Genomic DNA, 20722 nt, shown 5'->3' with positions numbered 1-20722 from the left:
AGAGATAGTTGTTCAAAAATTACAAATACCATTTCACTTTTGTAAATGACAAATATGAAAGAAATTTTACTTCAGTTTTATTTTAAGAATATTTTGCTCTATAAGGTTATCAAATTTGTTCAAAAGTCCATCAATTTATTGTAATCGATTTTTATTTAATTTTTTGCATTGAAAGATATCTTTGGATCTTCTTTTTTCAAAGGTTAAGCAACTTAGAGCCTTCGTAACAAAGTTCTATTTTGGAGTCACTCTAATGATTTCCTATTTACTCTTTAAACTTTTAATTTTAAAATAATGTTTGAGAGATATCTCTCAGAGTACTTTTTTTTTTTGAAAGATCTCTCAAAGTACTTATGAACACAGAAAAGAAAGTTGATGGGAAGTTATGAACCGAACCGATTATGGGTCAAAATATCAAAATTCTAGAAAATAAAGGAGCTAATTACTAGTACTAATTACTAAGTAATGATATTTTTATCAAAATAAAATTATTAAGTAAAACATTTTTAGTGTTATTGTCGTGTAGAAATGGGCCATGAAATCAGGCCCTTGAGAAATTTTTTTAATTTTTGGAAACTACTGTTTTTCCGCACGTGCCAACTTAGACAACCTAGAACAAAGGTGTAAGATATGAACCAGTTTCAAATGAAATCAAAATAGAAAACAGCTGTACAGCCTTAAAGCAGTAAACCACTCGCCTTCCGCCGTCAACCACAACAGCCACCACCTTCAGGCCGGCGTATACGATGGAAAATGGGCGTAGCTCTTATTCTCTCACCTTTCCTCCTCCTTTATTTAATCTTCTGATTTGGGTAGTAAGAGGAATAATGGAATGGCGGCTATTCGTATTATCAAAGTTCAATGAAATGAGAAATAACCAACCAACCGGATACGGTTAGAATGAGTAACTGTTCGGTTGTTTTAGTCGGTTAGTTAGTTGGGGAATACAAGCAATTACAAAAATTCAATTAGAGAAAAAGTATTTCCCCGCTCTCTATAGTCCAACAAAAAAAAAAAAAAAAAAAACAACCTTTCTATTTCCTATAAGGTTCTGAGTGAGTTAGTTATAAACACTCAGCATTGCAAAACAAAAAACAGTTTTTCTAGGTTGTCAGTGAGTTAGTTATAAACACTCAGCATTGCAAAACAAAAACAGTTTTTCTCACAACAACAACAGTTTTTCATCGGCATTGCAGCAGAGATATGGCATCTGAGGTTCCTAGCAGCACTGTAAGGGAACGAGTGTTCGACAAACAGTTTTTTGATTCGTATGAAGATATATCGGTGCATCGCACCATGATTCAGGTTTTCATTCATTCTTTCTCTGCTTTTTGCATGCTATCACTTCTCTGTTTCTGTATTCGGCATTTGCTATCACCTTACTTTTCTTGATTTTGGAATTTGAACTTTTGGAATGTTAGAAATATTTTTGTGTTATTTGTTACTATGTGTCAATTACAAGTTATATCTGCCCTTAGTGATAGCCAAAGATTATATTAATTTCCTTGTATGTATGAAGTTTAAGCCAACTATTCTGTAAAAAAAAAAAAAAAAGTTTAAGCTAACTACTTTGGTGGCTTATAGAGTGAGGGCTCGGTTAATTATATCTTTGGAAAGAATGTGCGGAACACCATTGGTAGCTACTACTAATTTTCTTCTTTTTCAACAAGTAATCTCTTGCAAGCTTCGTAACCCATGAAAAAAATCCCAGCAGCTTGGTCCCAAACCCCTATACAAGCCTACAAGCCCCAAATATACTCATGAGGGCTTGAAGCATGTTACTGTATTGTCTTCCATTTAGAGCCCCCAACTTGCATATGCTTACGAAATGCTCAACATTTCATTTTAATGTGTAACATTTTATTTTATGCTATCTTCATGATTTTCATTATTTTGTATAATATAGGATACACCAAGGTTGCAAGCATACAAGTCCGCTATATCATTCTATCATCATTTGATTAATGGAAAAGTAAGACATTTTTTCGTTTATATTTCAATACGCTCTTCTCTATTCACTACAAGAAAATTAGTCTTTATTGGCGGTCAAAATCCTCCAGACTCGGTGAAAAAAACCACAAACGAACATCTTCGGTGGCAACCGGCGAAATTCTTGGCCATCGCTTATTCTTCTGTTGGAAACCATTCCAGCAGCTTTTTTTTTATTTTATAAAAAACACCACAAATTAGCGGTGCACAGTTACCGGAGGTTTCAACTACGGCAATACTCGACCGTTTTTTTCCTTTTTAATAAGACAGTATTGGCTGCCAAAAAGCCACCGTAAATGGCACACAAAAATTGTGGCGGTTAAAACCGCGTGGAAATAATATACATTTTTTAAATTATTTTTTATTTTTTTAACCAAAAGTAATGCATTTAGCATTAGCTAAAATATTAAAAAAGATTAGTACAAAAAAGAAGCGGGGAGCTAAGTCAAGACCTCTTCAAGAGTAGGTAAACCTGTAGTTAGGTAATCCTAACCTATTTCTAACATAATCCTGCCTAATAGAAACAGGTAGGGAAGGGAACCAAACAAATGAAGACAGTGCTAAACCTAAGTTAGCAAAACTATCTGCACAGGAGTTCCCTTCTCTATAGATGTGACGACTTACAAAAAATTCATGTCCTTAAGCATCTCTAAGCTGTTTAACCATCTGTTTCTTAAGGAGCGAGGGATCAAGGCTTTGGTTTTAAAAGCAAGCATAACAAGTTGTGAATCAGTTTATAACCAAAGGTTGAGCCATCCTTTTGAAAAGGCAATTTCTATAGCAATAAAGGCTGCTACTAGTTCAGCCTCAAAAGGTGAGTCTGTATCTACATTTTGAGCAAAACCTCCGTTAAATAAGCTGTTACTGTCTCTGTATATCCCTCCAGAAGCTGCTCTTGTGGGGTTCTTGACCATGGCACCATCAGTGTTAGCTTTGATCCAATGAAAAATAGGAGGCTGCCGGAGAACTTCCTTAATGGATGGAGCTTTAGGGGGGTGAATGTTGATTCTGAAAGCCTTTAAGATTACAAACTCAGTCATGGAAGCTGCAGCTGTTTTAGAAGTTTTAGTGGCTGAGAGATAAACATTTGAGATAATAATGTTGATAGCAGCTCTCCAGCCAATATGTTTACCTTGAAATCTTGCCTGATTTCAAGTGTAGTGGCTTAAAAATGTTAGCGACAGACAAAGCCGCCTGAAAAGTAACCGGTAACAGGTTTTTAAAAAAATAGAAATAGAGAGCACATGCTAGCTTCTGCTGCTGCTTTATCGGAAGCAACCTAAGAACATTTTTAGCTGAACAAGAAAAATTCATGAATTTATACATCCTTTTTCTATTCAATATCACAAAGTAGTCAACTCAATACCATGTTAGCTGCGGATTTAGCCACCGGAAACACATAAAAAACTGCCGGAAGTTACCGTGGGTTTAAAGTCGCCGGTAAATTATGCCGGCAATTCAATGAATTCTTGTAGTGATTTATATCTCACTCCTTTCATGTTTTGCATGCTTTTGTTCAGGTTGTGCTTGACGTGGGGTGTGGGACTGGTATATTGTCCATCTATTGTGCCCAGGCAGGGGCAAAAAAGGTATACATGCATTTTGAGAAAGAGATTTTTTCTGTTACCTCACTTTTGACAACTGATTTTCACATTTGGCAGGTGTATGCTGTTGAAGCAGCTAATGTTGCTTTAACGACTAAATCTGTTATTAAGGACAACAATCTAGCTGATATCATAACTGTACACCATGGCAGAGTTGAGGTGAAAAATTATTGCTAGGAAAAACCATTAATTATAACCAATATCAAAATTGTTCAATCTTCTATTAAGCGTTAACTAAAAACTTATATCTGTAGGATGTCAAAATTGATGAACATGTTGATGTCATCGTTTCGGAGTGGATGGGTTATATGCTTTTTCATGAGGTACTTATAATTATTAATTTTTGGAGATTGGACAAACATTTTATTATTAATCACGTTATTAATTTTTTATTTTATTTTAGAATATGCTTCCGAGCATTATTACAGCTAGAAATCGTTGGCTAAAAGATGAAGGATTACTCCTTCCTTCTAGTGCAAAGGTAAATTCCTTCTGAATTTGTTTATTATATGTATTTATTTAATCATGAAAATTTTTCTAAAATATTTTAATATGCATCATTGCAGCTGTTCATAGCTCCATTCACACATCATTCGAGATATCACGAGAACGTTGGATTCTGGTCTAACGTTGATGGAATTGATAGTAAGTACACTACTCTAACTATTTAACTAATTTTTACCGTGTTTGCATACCTCTGATCAACAATGTTGATTTATGAAAGCATTTAGCTGACATTAATTTTGTGTTTGTTTTTGCAGTGTCTGCTTTCATGCCATCTGCTGAGTCGTATTTTTATGATGAACCTAATGTGGAAACAATAGGTACTGAAAATCTTTTGGGAAAGCCTCATGAGGTGAGTCCATTGTTTCATGTTGCCTTAGTTAATGGCCTGATGGCCATATGTTGAAGTGGGCAAAAAAGTCTGGTGTTAGTCATCCATTTATTTTCAACTTTGAACGTTATCCACTAATGTGAAATTTAATTTCTTCAATATGGCACAGTAAATAGTAATTATTTGAAGACATGCTTATTTGTTTATATATTTTAGTGAAAGAATTGTGAGACGCTAGTTTTGAAAGTAGCATTGTATACGTATTAATTAATAAATTAAAAATTTCTGACTTGATCACTCTCATTATTAGGTGAGAATGGTTGTTTGTTTGGTAATAGTTTGGAGTTTCGCAAATTACTTACCTATCACTTCATTGTATGTTTGCCTTTGAAATTTATAATTGATTTAGTTTTATGAAGTATGCAGTCGTTTCTTGGTTTGTTTTTATTTGTTTTTTTTATAAATAAATAGAGTATCTCTCACTTGCAAACTCATTTTGATTCTTCCCTCAACAAAAAAAAAAAACTCATTTTGATTCCTCTACTAAAGGCAGCAGTATGTGAACTTTAGTGCTTACAAATAGTGATGTATTGTTTTTGTGTAAATTATTATCATTTGGTCTCTTGTGATGTATTTCTTTGTGTGCTTTAGTTGTCCTTTGATTTTATTTTATTTTTTTGTATTAGGTGATAAACATCGACATATATTCGGTTACCGTTTCTGACCTATATTCTGTAACCTCAACATTTAAGTTCAACTCACTAAAGAGCGGTAAATTTCTTATGGCTCTGCTTTTGCATGTATTTTATTTTGCGACTTTTGTATCTATTATGTTTTCTTTTATGTTTTCTTTAGCACCACTGCATGGTTTTGCGCTATGGTTTGAAACCGATTTCTCTCCGAGAAAAGTTGAACTACGTCCCGACAACAAACTAGCTACAAATATTGAGGCTGCTCCAGCACATGTCTTATCTACTGCACCTGGAGCACCGCCAACGCATTGGAAGCAGGTGCAGCTTTTATTCTCTTTTATTTTGTTTTAAAATCCTAAGTGGCATCACCTACGTCCATACCTTCCCACTGCACAAGCCATTCTCTCGTGTGCTGTCCAGCTTCAAATTTATCCCTCCCTTTATCTATATCCTAATTTGAAAGAAGCTTTTTAGTTGGTAAATAATTGCACACTGTTTTCTTTAATTGTTGCACATGGAATGTTGGGTGAATTCTGGAAGTAGCAGATAGCTGTAGCTTATAAGCAACTGGCCTAACCTTCATAATGACCTGATACGGGCCAAAGAAACGGGGAGCTAGCTTTTGATGAAGTGTTGTACCAGAGACAACCGTTACTTTTGGCTACTTTTGTAATGAAATCCACATCAAAACTGGAATAGGCAATGGTTGTAAGAGGCAACTGGGAGTGGTAGCCGCGTACTTTTGTATTTGACAAGTGTCATAAGCCTTGACAAATTCTTTCACTCGCTTCATCATCCCCTGCCAAAACCTAGTGTCACCCTTCTATAAGTATGTACCTACCTTGAGTGTCCCCCACTAGGCGTCGAATGAAAGTCTTAGTTAAGTCAACTCAAAGACTGGGTATGAGAGCATAGTATTAATTTCTGATCCCTCATGCTACATAGAAAGTGCTTAAGCTGCCTTGTTCTCAACTCCTACTTGTATATCACCTTAAAATCAAAACCCTGCAATTTCGCCATCCATTCCTGCTGATCTGCAGTGGTGATATGTTGCTGCAATAGGTGCTTAAGACTTTTCTGATCAGAGTGCACAGTGAACTTTTTTCCTAACAAATAATGTCACCCGGGTTGAATGGCTAACACCAAGGCCATAAGCTCTTTATCATAGGTAGATTTAGAAAACTTAGCTGGAGAGAAAGCATTACTAAAATAAGAAATTAGGTGTTTTTGTTGCATCAAGACAGCTCCCACACCTTTACCTGAAGCATCACACTCAATCTCAAACGGCAATTTGAAGTTTGGCTGGACCAGCACTGGAGCAATGATCAGTGCCTTCTTTTACTGCCAATTCTGCCATTGCGTTCCACATAAAACCCTCTTTCTTTGTTAAGTCAGTGAGAGGTCTAGCTATTTTGCCATAATTCACAGTAAATTTCCTGTAATACCCCATCAAACCGAGGAATCCCCGCACCCCTTTGACATTCTATGGAATTGGCCTTGTAACACACTGCACACTTGGCAGGAACAACTGACACCCCTGTAACACACACAGCTAGGCAGTCACACTTTCTTACTTCTTCTCTCATACACTCACCATATCTTAGGCCCTGCATCATTTTTTCTCACTAGCATACTCCATTATTAATGGGTTCAGCCCTTTTAGAAAAGACTTGGAGATTAATGAGTTGGATCAAAATATGATTTATGATAGAACATTGTGGCGTAATGTGATCCATGTAGCCGCTCCATTTAATGGGATAAGACTTTGGTTGTTGTTGTTTTGTTTTTTATCCAAGTCATTTATGTGGTATATGATTGTTGTGTAGACATTAATTGACTGCGAGGATGTTATCGAGGTAGAACAATATCAGAGTATTGAGGGTTCCTTGGCGATAAGAATAGACAAAAAAAATCACCGGACACTCGATATTGAGCTCATGTATTTGTGAGTATCAGTTTTTTCATCTCTAATTCATGTGTTCTTTTTTTTTTTTTTTTTGTCCTAAACTTTGTTATCCCAAATTAATTGCAGGTTAGGTGGTAAATCCTTCAAGAAAGTGACGAAGTTTTGATGAAGTCATTGATCATTTAGTTTTGTTTCACATTGCAGACAATCGATACTAGATTTTTAATATCCAACGATGGAAATGAAACTTCTGATTTTTTGTAAATAGGATCCTCAAGTGATGATTGTGTTCACAGATGTTAATATTCAATAATGCAAATGAAACTTTTGATTTTGTTTATCTATGTGAAAATCCTTTGTTAGCTGTAGAGAATTCAAACAAGTCTGGAGTTGTATAAGATTCTAAGGTTGATGTTTGTGGTGGTGAGTGTGGCATGGAGATGGAGGATAGAAGGGTGGTGGAAGATAGTGTTAAAAAAATATAGTGTTGAGTGTCATAAAACCATGTTCTTTATTTGATCCGATAACTTGACCATCATCATAAGATCATTATAACGATCCATATTACCTCTGATCATTATAAGAGTAAAAAAAAAATTACCTAACTTTAAAATAGTGTTTTAAGGATTGTTAGCTAGACTTTCCTGGAAAAAATTATCCTACTTTAAAATAGTCTTTCCTCAAAAAATTATCCTACTTTAAAATTACCTCTGATAATTTAGGCTTTGCTTGGATTGATGGAAGTGGAATGAAACATGATGGAATCTATACCATCATCTCTCCTATTGTTTTTCATTCCCCTCAATTTGGGAGGTATACAATGGAATGAAACAACTTAATTAATTAATTACTTTTTTTATCCCTATTTTCTTTCTTATTCTATCACATACCATGTCTTCTTCTCCTTCATGTCCTGTCTTGCTTCTCCGGGTTTCTTCTTCTCCTTTTCAGCGTCCCTCATGTGTGTGTTTTGCTTCTTCCAATTTAGTTTTTATTTTTTATTATTCGAGGTAATTCAGTTTTTATTTTTTGTTTCGTAAAAATAGAAAGAAAAAAAAGTCTCACTTGAAAAGAAAAATAAATCTTAAACTCGACCTGTTTGTTCTGTTTCTGTTGTTGTGGTGCCTGTACTCCATATAAAATTGTTCTTTTCATTTCCCCACTTTTAAAATCATGTCTATTGTGTCTTCGTGTTTTGTTTCTTTCTTTTTTTCACTTTCATGAATTTTTTTTTAAACCATGAACTCATAGTTCCCACTTTTTCTACTACTTTTTATTATTTTATTTTCCATTTGATGCATGTTATAAGTTTTCAGCTTTGTTCATTTTTCTAACATGACACTGTTATTTTAAAACATGAAGAAAAATGATTGGAATTGATATCGATTGAAGAAAATCAGGAAAAAAAATGATAAAAAAAAAAATAGAACATAAAAAAATAGAACATGAAAAACTAGAAGCAGAGAGTCAAAGGAGGCTTTCAGAGGAATAGAGGATGCACGTTTGATAGCTATATACTATCAGGTTGCTAACCCACCAAAAACTAAGGATTAAAATTACAAAGAAGCAATAGGATAGGATAAATAATAGGTTTATTTTATCCTTTCCTACTGATGCACCAAACAGTGGATTTAAGTAGGATATGATAGTATTATCATATCCTGTCTTCTTATCCTGCGCACCAAACGGGCCGTAATGTACTAGGATTATTCCAATGAGAATATTATCCTAAATGTTACATTCACTGCACTTGAGGTGTGTCTTTACTATTAGGATTGATTACATTAAAAGTAAGTCTTACAAATCATCCTAAAGTAAGAACAAATGGAACATTCTGAAGGTCAGAATGTTCATTCCTACACATGCTTCCAGCCATGAACAGTGTAGTTGGTGGAAAGATGAAAAAACTAACAAAAGGAGATCTTGCGCAGAGATTGACTTATCCTCTGATCAGTATCAAGCAAATCTCTTAGAAGCATGGACCTGAAGTTGCAGATCCACCATCCTCTCTCTCCTGCACAAAGTCCAAGACAGATTTGGTAACTTTATCTCACTTTATCCAACAACTTTTGATGCATATGGAGAAGTAACTTTTTAAGGATAAAACCTGAACAAATCTTATGTCACGCATTGGACAAACCCAGAAACTCATCAGACATTCATCATTGATGAACCCAAATGAAGAACATCATGAACAACAACATTCTGATGAAGAACACAGCAACATTCTGATGTTCATCCTGGGAACACAACAACATTCTGATGGTCAGAATGTTCACCCAGAGTTTCAAGTAAAAGTATGTGGGGCCCAAGACATGTGGCATAACACCATTGGACACCCTACAACGGCTATATGAGCCCAAAGACTCTATAAATAGAGATCTAAGGCTCAGCATTACTTGCACCATTGCAAAGCATACAAGAAAACAACTTGATTTTGTTTGAAGCTCTTGCAATTGAAATTGATCAATCACTGAAGGCCTTTTGGTTACCTTCTTAAAGTGCACATCAATACTCTTTGTTATCTCACTTAAAGATAACTTCTTCTTCTTCTTCCTACTCTTCTGTTTGATTCACAAACATTCAAACTTCTCACAAATTGTAAACAAAACTCATCTAGCTTTAGGGGTACTAAAGTGTTAGTTTGAGCTAAGTTTGTAAAAGTCTAAGTTGTTAACTTAGCAACAAGGTGCAAGCCTGCTGAGGCTTAGAGAATACAGAGTTGTAAATGTTCAGGTGAACACAGATTGTAAGGTGCAGGATTTGAGAGGTTATCTCAAGCATCATAGTGGAAACTCTCACAAGATTGTGAGGAGTGGACTAACCCACATTGGGGGAACCACTATAAATTTATGTGTGTTGATTCTCTCTTCCCTATACTCTTTACTTACTGCAAACACAAACACACACAAACACATTTAACTTGTTTAACTGTTTTTCTTACACTCAGACATCAGAACATTCTGAAGTCTGTTATTAACTTAATCATTTCAAGTTTCAACTTGAGAATTACTTTTTAAGTTACAGGATAATTTTTAAAGGATCACAATTCAAACCCCCCTTCCTTGTGACTATTTTATCTACTTCAACTTTAGCCTGCTGTGGAGGTACTGTGTGCACGTGGCCAGGAAGGCGTCTGAGGGCGAGGTCTTTATTAATGTTAAACTTTCTTTAATATGTTGTTAATCTTTGTGAAAATGATGTTTATGTATTGTTAAACTACCCGTTTTGTGAAGCCATGATTGTAAATAGTTGTTAATATTTGTGAATACTAAAGAAAAAGAAAAATGCGTACATGAAAAAGAGAAAGAAAAAAGAAAAAGAAGAAAAGAAAGAAAAATCCAAAAATAGAATAAGTTGTCAAGATCATGATGTGAATTGTTTATCACCAAGGGTTTGTTTGGAATTAAAGGGATTCTTGTAAATTTATCTTTGAATGTGAATAGAAGGAATGTTCCCTTATGCTTGGCCATTTGAATTCAATTGTCCCACAAATGTCCTTTCTTTTATAGCCAAGCCAAGTTACAATCCTAAAAGACCTTTTGATCCATGCTTTTGTGCTCTTTGAAATGATATTTGGATGAACACATAACTTGATCTGGATGTTAGCTTGATTGCCGGATGTGTGTTTCATAACCCTCACTCATTGATTTCACTTTGTTTATCTACTTACAAAGAAGTGTGTTAGGTGTGGTTCGTGATAAGTGTGTTATTGACTTGAACTGTGTGACATGAACTTTATGCATATGACTCATTTCACATTCGCAGTAGATTTCTAGATTAGTTGGAAACTTCAGACTTGTTTGTGCAGTCACTTTGAATCATGCATCTGAATAAATCATGCTTTCAAAACCTTTGCTCCTTATGTCTTGTGATTAACTGTGTTCTCTTTTGAGTATTTTGTTTAAGGACAAAAAAAAGGTTAAGTTGGGGAGAGTTTAATAAGTGCTAGAAAGTGTTAAATTTATGATGTATATTAAGCACTTTTGATTACTTGTTTTACAAGTATTTGAGGAAAAGCCATGAAAAAGTAAGAAAATGCCTCACCATGCTTTTTATATCTTAATTAACCCATTTGTGCAGGAAAGAAGTGATCAAGAATTGAATTAATGAAAGAAACATAAAAAGGAGCAAAAACAACAACTTGTCGCCATGGCTAAAACCTGTCGCCCTTGCGGGAATGAATTTCCAGAACCTATGTTTTCAAGACCAAATGTCGCCATGGCCACAACATGTCGCCCTGGCAGGAAGTGAATTCCAAGGACTATGTTTTTAGAGATCAGATGTCGCCATAGCGACCAATGTGCTGCCTGGCGATGTAAGGCGGTTTGAGGCAAGTGGATGATCACGTGGCAGAAACCCACTGGCAAAGAAAGGGGATGTCGTCATAGCGACTTATGGCCTGCCTGGCGAGATGCGTAAATTATGCAGCAAGTAAAAAGCTCATTTCCTTCATTTTAGACAATATCTTATTACATTTTTAGAGAGAGAATATGGTGAAATTTTATTGTTTTCATAGAGCAAGAGTGTTTGAGTTTTAATTCATCAAGATTCTTTGAGAAATCAAGTTCTTGGCATGGATTCTCAACTTTCCATCCACTTTTGTAATGTTCACATGACAATGATGAACTAAATCTCCTTAGTTGGGATCAGAGGTACTTGTTTAAGCTTACAATGTACTCCTTTGATCTTGTAATATATTATTCTAGCAATTTACATGATATTGAAGTTATTCTTGCAAGTCATTTCTTATCTTTGATTTAATTGTTATTAAAAAGTACTTTTAAATCTAGGTATAGAATATTCATCTATCAAAACAATGATTCTTGACATAGGATTAAGGCTTTGATAATCACACAAAGTATCGGATCTTAAGGCTTTCAAATCGTTTGATAGATTGAGAAATCATTGATTAAAAGATACGAGCGAATATTGGATTGTTTAACGATTAGGGAAATCAACGATTAAACAATACAATTGATCTCACAAGATCATTTGGACATGAATGATTTCGTCGAGCGATAAGTGATAATATCGGTAAAACGCTATAATCCATATATGTGAACATTAGGTTATGTTTGACGCTTATTCAAGGAACTCTAATTCTAACGCTTTTACGCCTTATTACTCTCAACTGTTATCTTCGTATTTTTAGTTTCCATAGTTATAAAAAACAACCAAACTACTCTTTTAACTTAAAATGATATATGGTGTCGAACGATTTGTGATATCACACTAGTCCCTAAGGAGACGATATATATAATACTTACTTTTGTTTGATCGTTGAAAAATACTACATCACGCTATCAGGCACATCCCTGGAACAAGGAAACGCAAAAAAAAACTCCCCCAAAGTTTCTTCTGTTAGTCATTAACATCCAATATGTTAACTGAGCGTTAACTTTGCTGATCTAGCCTTTTTTTTTTTTTGCCATCTCAGCTGCAATGAAGGCTTTCCACGTTGAAGGGACTAAATTGGAGGGTGAATAGAAAGATGGCAACGGTAAAATTTCATCCCGCCTTTATTGTCACCCATTTCATCTGCGTTTCACCCTCATCTCCATTTCTCATACTTGGAAGAAACACCCATATTCCTAATTTGAAACCCTAAAACCAGTTCGTCCCAATTTCTATTCACTGATTTTCGAATTTCTTACCCAAATTGAGATTGAACATGATGGGAGGTGGGGAGATGCACAAGAACAACAACAATAGCAGCAAATCACCTTCTGGTTCATGGAGTATGTCATCTTTTTCAAGAATGGATACAAATCGATCAACTATTCATGTACCTGATTGTAACTGTGGCTTGAGGACAACCATGTTTAAGGCAAACACCCCAAGGAACCCTAGGAGACCATTCTACACATGTCCATTTCACAAGGTATATTTGAAAGAAAAATTGACCTCTAAAATTGTATCTACACATTATACACCTTATATTCCATTATTGTTGATTTGTTTCTGATTTTTCTGATTTCTCCATTTATGCAATTGCAGAATGATGCCCGAAATTATAAGTATTTTATTTGGCTTGATAAATGGGAGGAAATTCTGGCACTAGAAGCAGCTGTAAATGGAGAGGAGAAACATTTAAGTAGAAATGATGGAAGAGAGCCTGTAAATGAAAGACTGCTTGATGGGAGAGAGGTTGCCAAGGGAAATGAAATTGATGCAAAATGGATGACAAGAATCAACTCTAAATTGGAACTTTTGGCTGTTGATTTAAGGATGCTGAATTACTTGGTCTTTGCATCTATTATCATGAAATTTTTCAACATGATAAAGCAAAAGAAGTGAAATAAGAGGAACAATGTATTTTGCTTTAGTTTTTGTAGTTTCATTAGTATGTAAGACCTTGTATAATGAATGAAGGTTTGTTCATTTCTTGGAATCAATTGTGTAATGAAATGAAGGTTTGGAAACCAAATTATGTAACATTATATTATGAAACGAAATGAAGGTTTGTCTATTTTTGGAATCAACTGTGCAAGACCTTGTCAACATGAATGATTATGAATATAGTGGGAATGAATTCAACAACATAAAAAATTTGCAAAAAAGTAGCTAGTCATAGTCATAACATTTGATAAAGTAAGAGGAACAATGTATCTTGCAAGGTAGCCATTGTTATAGACATTTCACAACCAAAATGAAGATAGCTTACATAACCAGCATTACCTAATATCTTGTTTTTAAAGCTATCTCAAAGGCTCTAAGCCTAAATACTAAGTAAAGATGATACCAAATAAACTACATGTCCAAAACAAAAAACATAAGGAGCGACAAACATCAAATGCACACACTATCTTCTCCTTTCAAAACATTAACAAAAGCATGTCTTCAAGGGTACCTAGGAGGTTGATAATTTCCATTTCTTGGTGGCACAAACATGGGCACAGTAGGTCCATTATGTCTTTGCCTTACATGAAGCCCTGGTGTTGGGATGAAAGTCATATTTGATGTTGAGCTTGAACCTCTAATTGGTGGAGCCATGACTGCAGTTGGTCCTGAAAATGGCCACACATATCCAGCTACAAATGGTACAGCTTGTGGTCCTTCAGGGATATGCATTTCCTATACAATTTAAACAAACAGTATAAATCAAAAGATATGTTCAGTTACATACTTTTCAATTTCATCCATTAGTTGCTAAATAGCTTTCATACATAGCTTATCATGATCAGTAGAAACATGATAACGGCGCTAGAAACATCATAAATTTAGTTCAAGTTTCTAAACTTAAAGGCATTCCTCTATTCGGCCAACAATAGTAATAGTAGTAGAAACATGATATATCATATATTTAGTTCAATATTAATACCTGAGAATCAGGTTGTGGCTGTGAGTCATGCAACTCCATCTCAATTGCACCATCCTCTAAGCGTAATTGGGACATCATAGTTACTACACCCTTTGCTATTATGACCTTGGATACCACACCTTGCATAAGTTATTGCAGGGTAATTTCTCTTGAGCTTGCTTGAACTAGCACCATCTTCATTCCCATCTTTAATTCTTTGCTTCTTTGGTCTCCCTGTGCGTGTTCTTATTGGTGGGGGAACTGGTTTATTAAAATTAGTAACTTCCCAAAATTCTTGTCCTTGACGTGGCTGGATGAAGTAATTGTAAGATGCTTTATAAGCTCCTATGGTTAACCATCCATGACAGTAATCTTCTGATTTTTTATTTTTATATGCTATGGTAGCAACAACATGAGCACGTGGCATACCTAATAAGATTCAAAATAGTTGGTGAGAAACATATTAAACAATGAAAATGATTATTTAAATTAACATAGTGGGTTAGAAACATATTGAGTCTATAAACATATATATAGTGGGTTACCTCTCAATTGCCAAAACCTACAAGTTCAAGTACGAGTGCTTAAATTAAAATCCATCTTCTCTTGCCAATTTTGTACCTCAAACCTGTAACCATCACCGTGTCCACACCAGATTGGTGTCCATTTGTTATTTTCCAACTTCTCTTTATCCAACCTTGATTGCTGCATTGGACACAATGGACCAGGATGACTTTCTAGTTTCAACTTGTTTGTAGCCATTGTCTTCATGATATAGCACCTTATTTCTTCACCCATTATAAGAATTTGATGACCTCTAAATTTCAGGATCTTAGCATTAAAAACCTCATATGCGTTGTTAGTAATGTTGTCCACTTTAGGCCATTCACTGAAGTGAGACTAAGTCCAAGATGTTACAGGCCATTTGTTCAGATACTCCCATGCCTTAACAGACTTTCTCTTAACCCTCTCCATATGCATGTTAAACTATGCAGATGTTGTTGCTTTTGCACATGCCCATACTGCTCCCCTAAGCTCTTTATCCTTCCATTGTTTTGTGAAATTTCTTCAAAGATGCATAACATAATACTTTTGATGAACACCAGACATAACCTCTTGCATGGCTGATAACAAATTAGCAAGTGTACTAATTTATATCGAAGTAATAAATAATTCGTATCCACAGGGACTATTTCTTCTCAACTAGTCATATTATTATCATAAGGATGTAATAAAATGGGGGGTTGCCCTAGGCAGTTAAGTTGGTTTGAAATGATTAAGAGAAATCAACAAATGCAAAATGTGTTTGAAACGAACGGATTAAAACAATTGACCAAGCCTTAGAATCCTCTGATGTTGTTGCAACTGTGATCACTTCCTCTTTTATACTAATGAAACTTATCTAGACGACGGATTAACAAAATAGTCATGATCAATCTCTTGACTCATGACCCATTCCTAAACTATAACCTCTTAATCTCTTAAGTCGATTGAATAATCTTGGAAGCAATATCTAGTGCGTTAATCCCAAAGTCATAACCCTCAAATTCCTACCTCTAGTTCATATGTTGAGTTAAACAAAATTATTAAAACAGATTTAGAAGCTAGGGTTAATAGTCATCTAACATCAAGGATCAATTTCATAGCACAATTGAAGCTAGGGTTAATAGTCATGCAAAAATATATGAAACGCATTAAGCTCAAATAATTCTGAATAAAGACTTTGTTCCATTGATAAAAGAGAGTTTTGGCAATCACAAATTACACATTACATCAGATTCATCATAGGCTTAATCAATCTAAAATTTAGCTACTCATGGCTAGAGCATAAATAACTAGTGATAAGGAAGAGTTCATTACATAAATCGATAACCGGCGATGAGTTTTGGATGGTCTCCCACCCCTGATCTCAGTTTCCAGCTCCAATCTTATGCTTCAAAAACCAGAAAATTCCGAACCCCTGGTCCTTTGCTGTCCTCTCCCTTTTATATCACAAAATTAGGGTTACAGCATTCGCATCAACGTGCCACGTTTTCACCTTCACGTGGCACGTTTCATACACTTATCTGACGTGGCAGCAGACATTAATCCCAAACGTGGCACGTGACAGGGTCAAACGTGCCACAATAATTTACGAACCAATTTGATGTCCCACAATCTTCAAACGTGCCACGTACAATCTCAAACGTGGCACGTTGCAGCAACTCTTGCCTTGGCTCCAAATAACCAATTTTCTGATGTTTTACATGTAAAGTGACCTTCTCCAACACTAAAAACTTAACAAAATGACACAAAACGAACTAAAAACATAGTGTTGACTAGCAGTCATCACAACCCCAAACTTACATCGTTACTTGTCCTCAAGGAACAAACTTAAAATTGAAAAATAACAGTAAAATAACACTTACTTCACCAATGGTCATGTCAAAAGTTCATTCTCCTTAGTTAGCATATGATGAGCTAACTTGCTTGGTAACACATCCATTCCACAACTTCTCGCAACATATTTGAAAATTGAACAAGGTTCACACAGTCGACATGCAAACTACTATATTACCAAGACTTGAAAAATTTCTAAGCATCAATCAAAGTCAATATTATGCACACACTTTAAGGACTTTTTTGGTTATAACAGGGCTTAGGTTAAGGGTGAGATAATTTGGAAAAGTAGGCTAAAGAAAAACAATGGAGTTAAGCCTCATCCTACTGTTCTAAAAACAAAACAAAATATGTACCACATTTAACTTCGGGGACTAGAGAGATTTAAAATTGATGAACTAACTGACCAACTTTGTCTTTAAGCATATATTTTTTTTTTTTGAGCTGGATTTTTGATGTTCCAGCTTATTTTATCATGCTTTTTTTTCAAGACTAAACAGAAGACGGTCTTTATGCTTTTTTTTTTTCAAGACTAAACAGAAGACGGTCTTTAATTCTCTAGTACCCCTACCCCAAACTTAAAACGTTGCTAATTCCATGAGCAACCCCAAACTTGAACTTTTTTTTATCATTTGAAACACATATATTATGCCTAACTCCAACAATAGAACAATGGGACAATCCTAAAGTCTCTAGGCTTGTAATGTGGTTCGTCACCGAAACAAGGGATCTAATCCTAATGGCTCAACTTGGCTTAAACAAAGGAATAATTCAACATAAACTCAGGTTGGCTTCAAAGGCTCAAGGTACAAGCAATTTGCCTTAGTGTGTGCAAAACATAACCAATCAATAGCAAAGAAAGATTGAAAGCCCTAGAAATAGCATCCACATGGAAACACTCTAATTTGTAAAAATTGAAAAATAAAATTTAGGCCATGATCTTACAAGTTGAGGTTTCTGGAAGTTGTGGCTACCTAAGCTTCGTCCTGCCGTAAACTTCCCTTTGAGATATCCATGCAAGTATCAACCTCCTTTGAACTTTTGACAAACCATTGGTGAAATCTTTGTTACTAAACTGGTAAAATTCAAGAAAAAGTGAGTTCATTTGATAATAAACAAGTACGAGCATTACAAAAAGGGGAAATAAGCAAATACTACAACTGACAAAGTCACACATAGTTCAACACGACACAATATAAACAAAGACAAATTCAAAACAAGAAATGAAATGAAAAGAAAGCTGGAAAACTACACTACTGCTCCATGTCCAAATCCAATCACTCGTCCTCCCCATCATGATCATCGTCTCCTTGCCTCTGAAGATCAGCATAAAAAGCTTGCGCCTGCTCCTGACTAGCTTGTCTTCCCCTTGCATAATCTTCTCGGACACGATGCTCCCTTACTTGAGCTCTTTCTCTTTGCTCCACAAAATAGTTCTCCATAGCCTCTTCCGTACCAAACCTCTGGAAAGCATTGCTGTGAAGCACTCCCTGACGGTGTTGATCTGCTGCCATCGAGAGTTCCACTCCAAAATAAGGGCTATCAATATAAAACTGCGATGATGCATCTTGGGCCCAGTTGGCCATTCCACAAATGTAGTCTCGCATCATAGGGTGTAAAGGTGGGTGCTGTTGTACCGGAGGCGCATCCTCTTCCATCGGGTCTGCCTGATTCTGTCTTCCTCTTGCCCTTGGTTGTCCTTCCGGCTCTCTCGGATTCTTCTCAAACTTGGTCATTGCGGTGTCATCAATGTCTCCTTTAGCCTTCACCACAAGATCCCCTCTCTCCACCTCAACTAGCTTAGCCTTGCACAAAGCATTGATTATGCAGCAGTGACCCAAGTAGGTAGACGTCTTGCAATCAGCCATTTCCTTAATACTCATAGAAATCAGCCTCCCTACATTGATCCCATAACCAAAGACAATAGCTTCCATGATGTACAACCGGGTAATAGGTAACTCTGATGTTGCCGAGACACTCTCAATGTTTGAGTGGATAAACGATGCCCAAGCTTTGTAAACTGGTTTCAAATCAACCACATCCACCCTCAGAGGATGACCAGTCACAATGGAACGTGCATAATCAACTCCTACTTTCCCCGGCAACGGCGCCAAAAACTTGATAACAAATTAGCAAGTGTACTAATTTATATCGAAGTAATAAATAATTCGTATCCACAGGGACTATTTCTTCTCAACTAGTGATGAGTCATAGATAGTATTATTTATTGCCTTATTTAGTTTAGTTTTATTTTAGATTTGATTTTATTTTATTGCATTTTATTTTAGTTTAGAATATTTTACTTCAAATTGTGTTTTATTTTATTTTAGGAATAAATATATGGTGGAAGGTGTCTTGGAGCAAAAGAAAGAGAACTGGAGCAAATACAGCGCAAGAATACGAAGATACGGGACAAAAATATGTTCCCACCAAGTCAGAAGCTTGGCACGGCCAGTGCCAACATGTGGCACGGCCGTGCCACCCTCCAGAGCCACTTTTGCTGCTTTTTCTTCAAGGCCAAGTTACCCTGTTGCAGCTTTACTGTTTTACCCTTTTTGTTGCTTAGTTTCTAAGTCGATTGTAAAAGCTATAAATAGAGTAGCTCTCCACCATAAACAATCATCCTTTACTTTGTTTATTTCAAGTTTTATTTCAATAAAAAGTCTTTATTTCCTTTTACTTTCTTTGCAATTTACTTTTATCGCATTCTCTCTTCTTCCCCCATGTCTACGATGAACATGAGTGAGTAGACCTCTTTGTCTTGGGATCATTGGATAAGTCTAATGACGTAATCCGGATCAAGCCAAGTCTTAAACCTTAATTAATTGTTACCCTAATTCCTAATCTAAATTCACCGTTTTAACATGAATTAATTATTATCAAACTGTGGAAGCGAACGCGGAGGGTTTGATAATGGTTAATTCATCATCACAGATATCAATTCATAAAGCGAACGCGGAGCTTTGATATCCGAACAAGTGGATTTAGACAAGGTTTGCGAAACATGAGAATAGTCTAGCAAACCTTGGGACACATAAAGTTTCGATCTTCAAGGGTCCCAAAGGCAATCACCCATGAGAATAGGTGTGGTTGTTGGAGGGATACACTCACTGACTTCGAGAGGAGCTGTGATATGCTAAAGAGAAACTTGTCCTTAGTAATTAGGATCAACGTTTAATTATAAGTTTAAGGCTTGCTTGTGAAAAGATTCGTTATTATGATGAACCAATGATCCCGAGGCTTTTTATTATCATTGTTATTTACTTTCAAAAACTGCACTCTCCAACTTCTTAATTCTTTCTCCTCTAATCAATATCTAAAAGTTAATTAGATTGACCAACTCCCTAGCGGAACGATACTCTTACTTACTACTATTACTTCGATAGGCCGTGCACTTGCGGTTTGGCCCTATCAAGTTTTTGGCGCCGTTGCCGGGGAGTTAACTAATTTAATTAGCTTTTTCTTAGTGATTAGAATTCTCTCTTCTTCTTTCTCTTTTTCTTTTTATTTTTAACTTTTTATTTTTCTGTTATCGTTAACTTCTTGGGTTCTCAACCTTGTATGCGAAGAACTAGAAATCAAGCGGTATTCATACCCGAGATCGAAAGGTTCTTACATAGAAGGAGGAGAGCAGCACAAAATAACACCGACATGGCCAATCGCACTCTCAAAGAGTATGCAACGCCGTCTACGGCTGAGCCACAAGCTGTTATTGTGTACCCAACGGTTGAGGATGACAACTTTGAAATCAAGCCTGCCCTACTTAACTTGGTGCAGCAAAACCAATTCTCGGGATCCCCCACTGAGGATCCCAATCTTCACATCTCTGTTTTCCTACGAATTAGTGGAACCATGAAGGAGAACCAAGAAGCCGTAAGACTTCATCTCTTTCCCTTTTCCTTAAGGGATAGAGCTAGCGCTTGGTTCCATTCCCTCGAAGTCGGTTCCATTACTTCATGGGATCAGATGAGGCAAGCATTCCTTGCCCGTTTCTTTCCACCATCTAAAACCGCT

General features: G+C 35.8%; 1 protein-coding gene across 2 annotated transcripts; it reads left to right on the top strand.

Moving 5' to 3' along the window:
- The first annotated feature begins 647 nt into the window (after positions 1-647).
- Positions 648-7366, top strand: LOC146924400 (putative protein arginine N-methyltransferase 6). Of its 2 annotated transcripts, XM_085709426.1 has the most exons (12): positions 648-1305; positions 1907-1972; positions 3510-3578; positions 3651-3752; positions 3848-3916; positions 3997-4074; positions 4160-4238; positions 4355-4449; positions 5115-5199; positions 5284-5438; positions 6947-7065; positions 7153-7366. In XM_085709426.1, exons 1-12 carry the CDS (start codon positions 1204-1206, stop codon positions 7190-7192), a joined length of 1059 nt encoding a protein of 352 aa, XP_085565552.1. In that variant the 5' UTR covers positions 648-1203; the 3' UTR covers positions 7193-7366. The 2 variants fall into 2 exon arrangements, with proteins under 2 accessions (XP_085565552.1, XP_085565550.1); XM_085709424.1 differs by having other exon boundaries at positions 649-1305; positions 3510-3752.
- The last annotated feature ends 13356 nt before the right edge of the window (positions 7367-20722 follow it).

Source organism: Medicago sativa, chromosome 5, assembly GCF_051527215.1.
Source record: "Medicago sativa cultivar Bolivia chromosome 5, Bolivia_mono, whole genome shotgun sequence".
NCBI classification, from domain to species: domain Eukaryota; kingdom Viridiplantae; phylum Streptophyta; class Magnoliopsida; order Fabales; family Fabaceae; genus Medicago; species Medicago sativa.
This window is presented reverse-complemented; position numbering and strand designations above follow the sequence as displayed.

What these genes read in the sequence shown, in the direction of transcription:
- LOC146924400 (XM_085709424.1), top strand. Translation starts at nt 1,204, where the DNA reads ATGGCATCTGAGGTTCCTAGCAGCACTGTAAGGGAACGAGTGTTCGAC. An exon ending in GTTATATGCTTTTTCATGAG is followed by an intron (nt 3,917 to 3,996) that starts GTACTTATAATT and finishes ATTTTATTTTAG; the next exon opens with AATATGCTTCCGAGCATTAT. An exon ending in TAACGTTGATGGAATTGATA is followed by an intron (nt 4,239 to 4,354) that starts GTAAGTACACTA and finishes TTGTTTTTGCAG; the next exon opens with TGTCTGCTTTCATGCCATCT.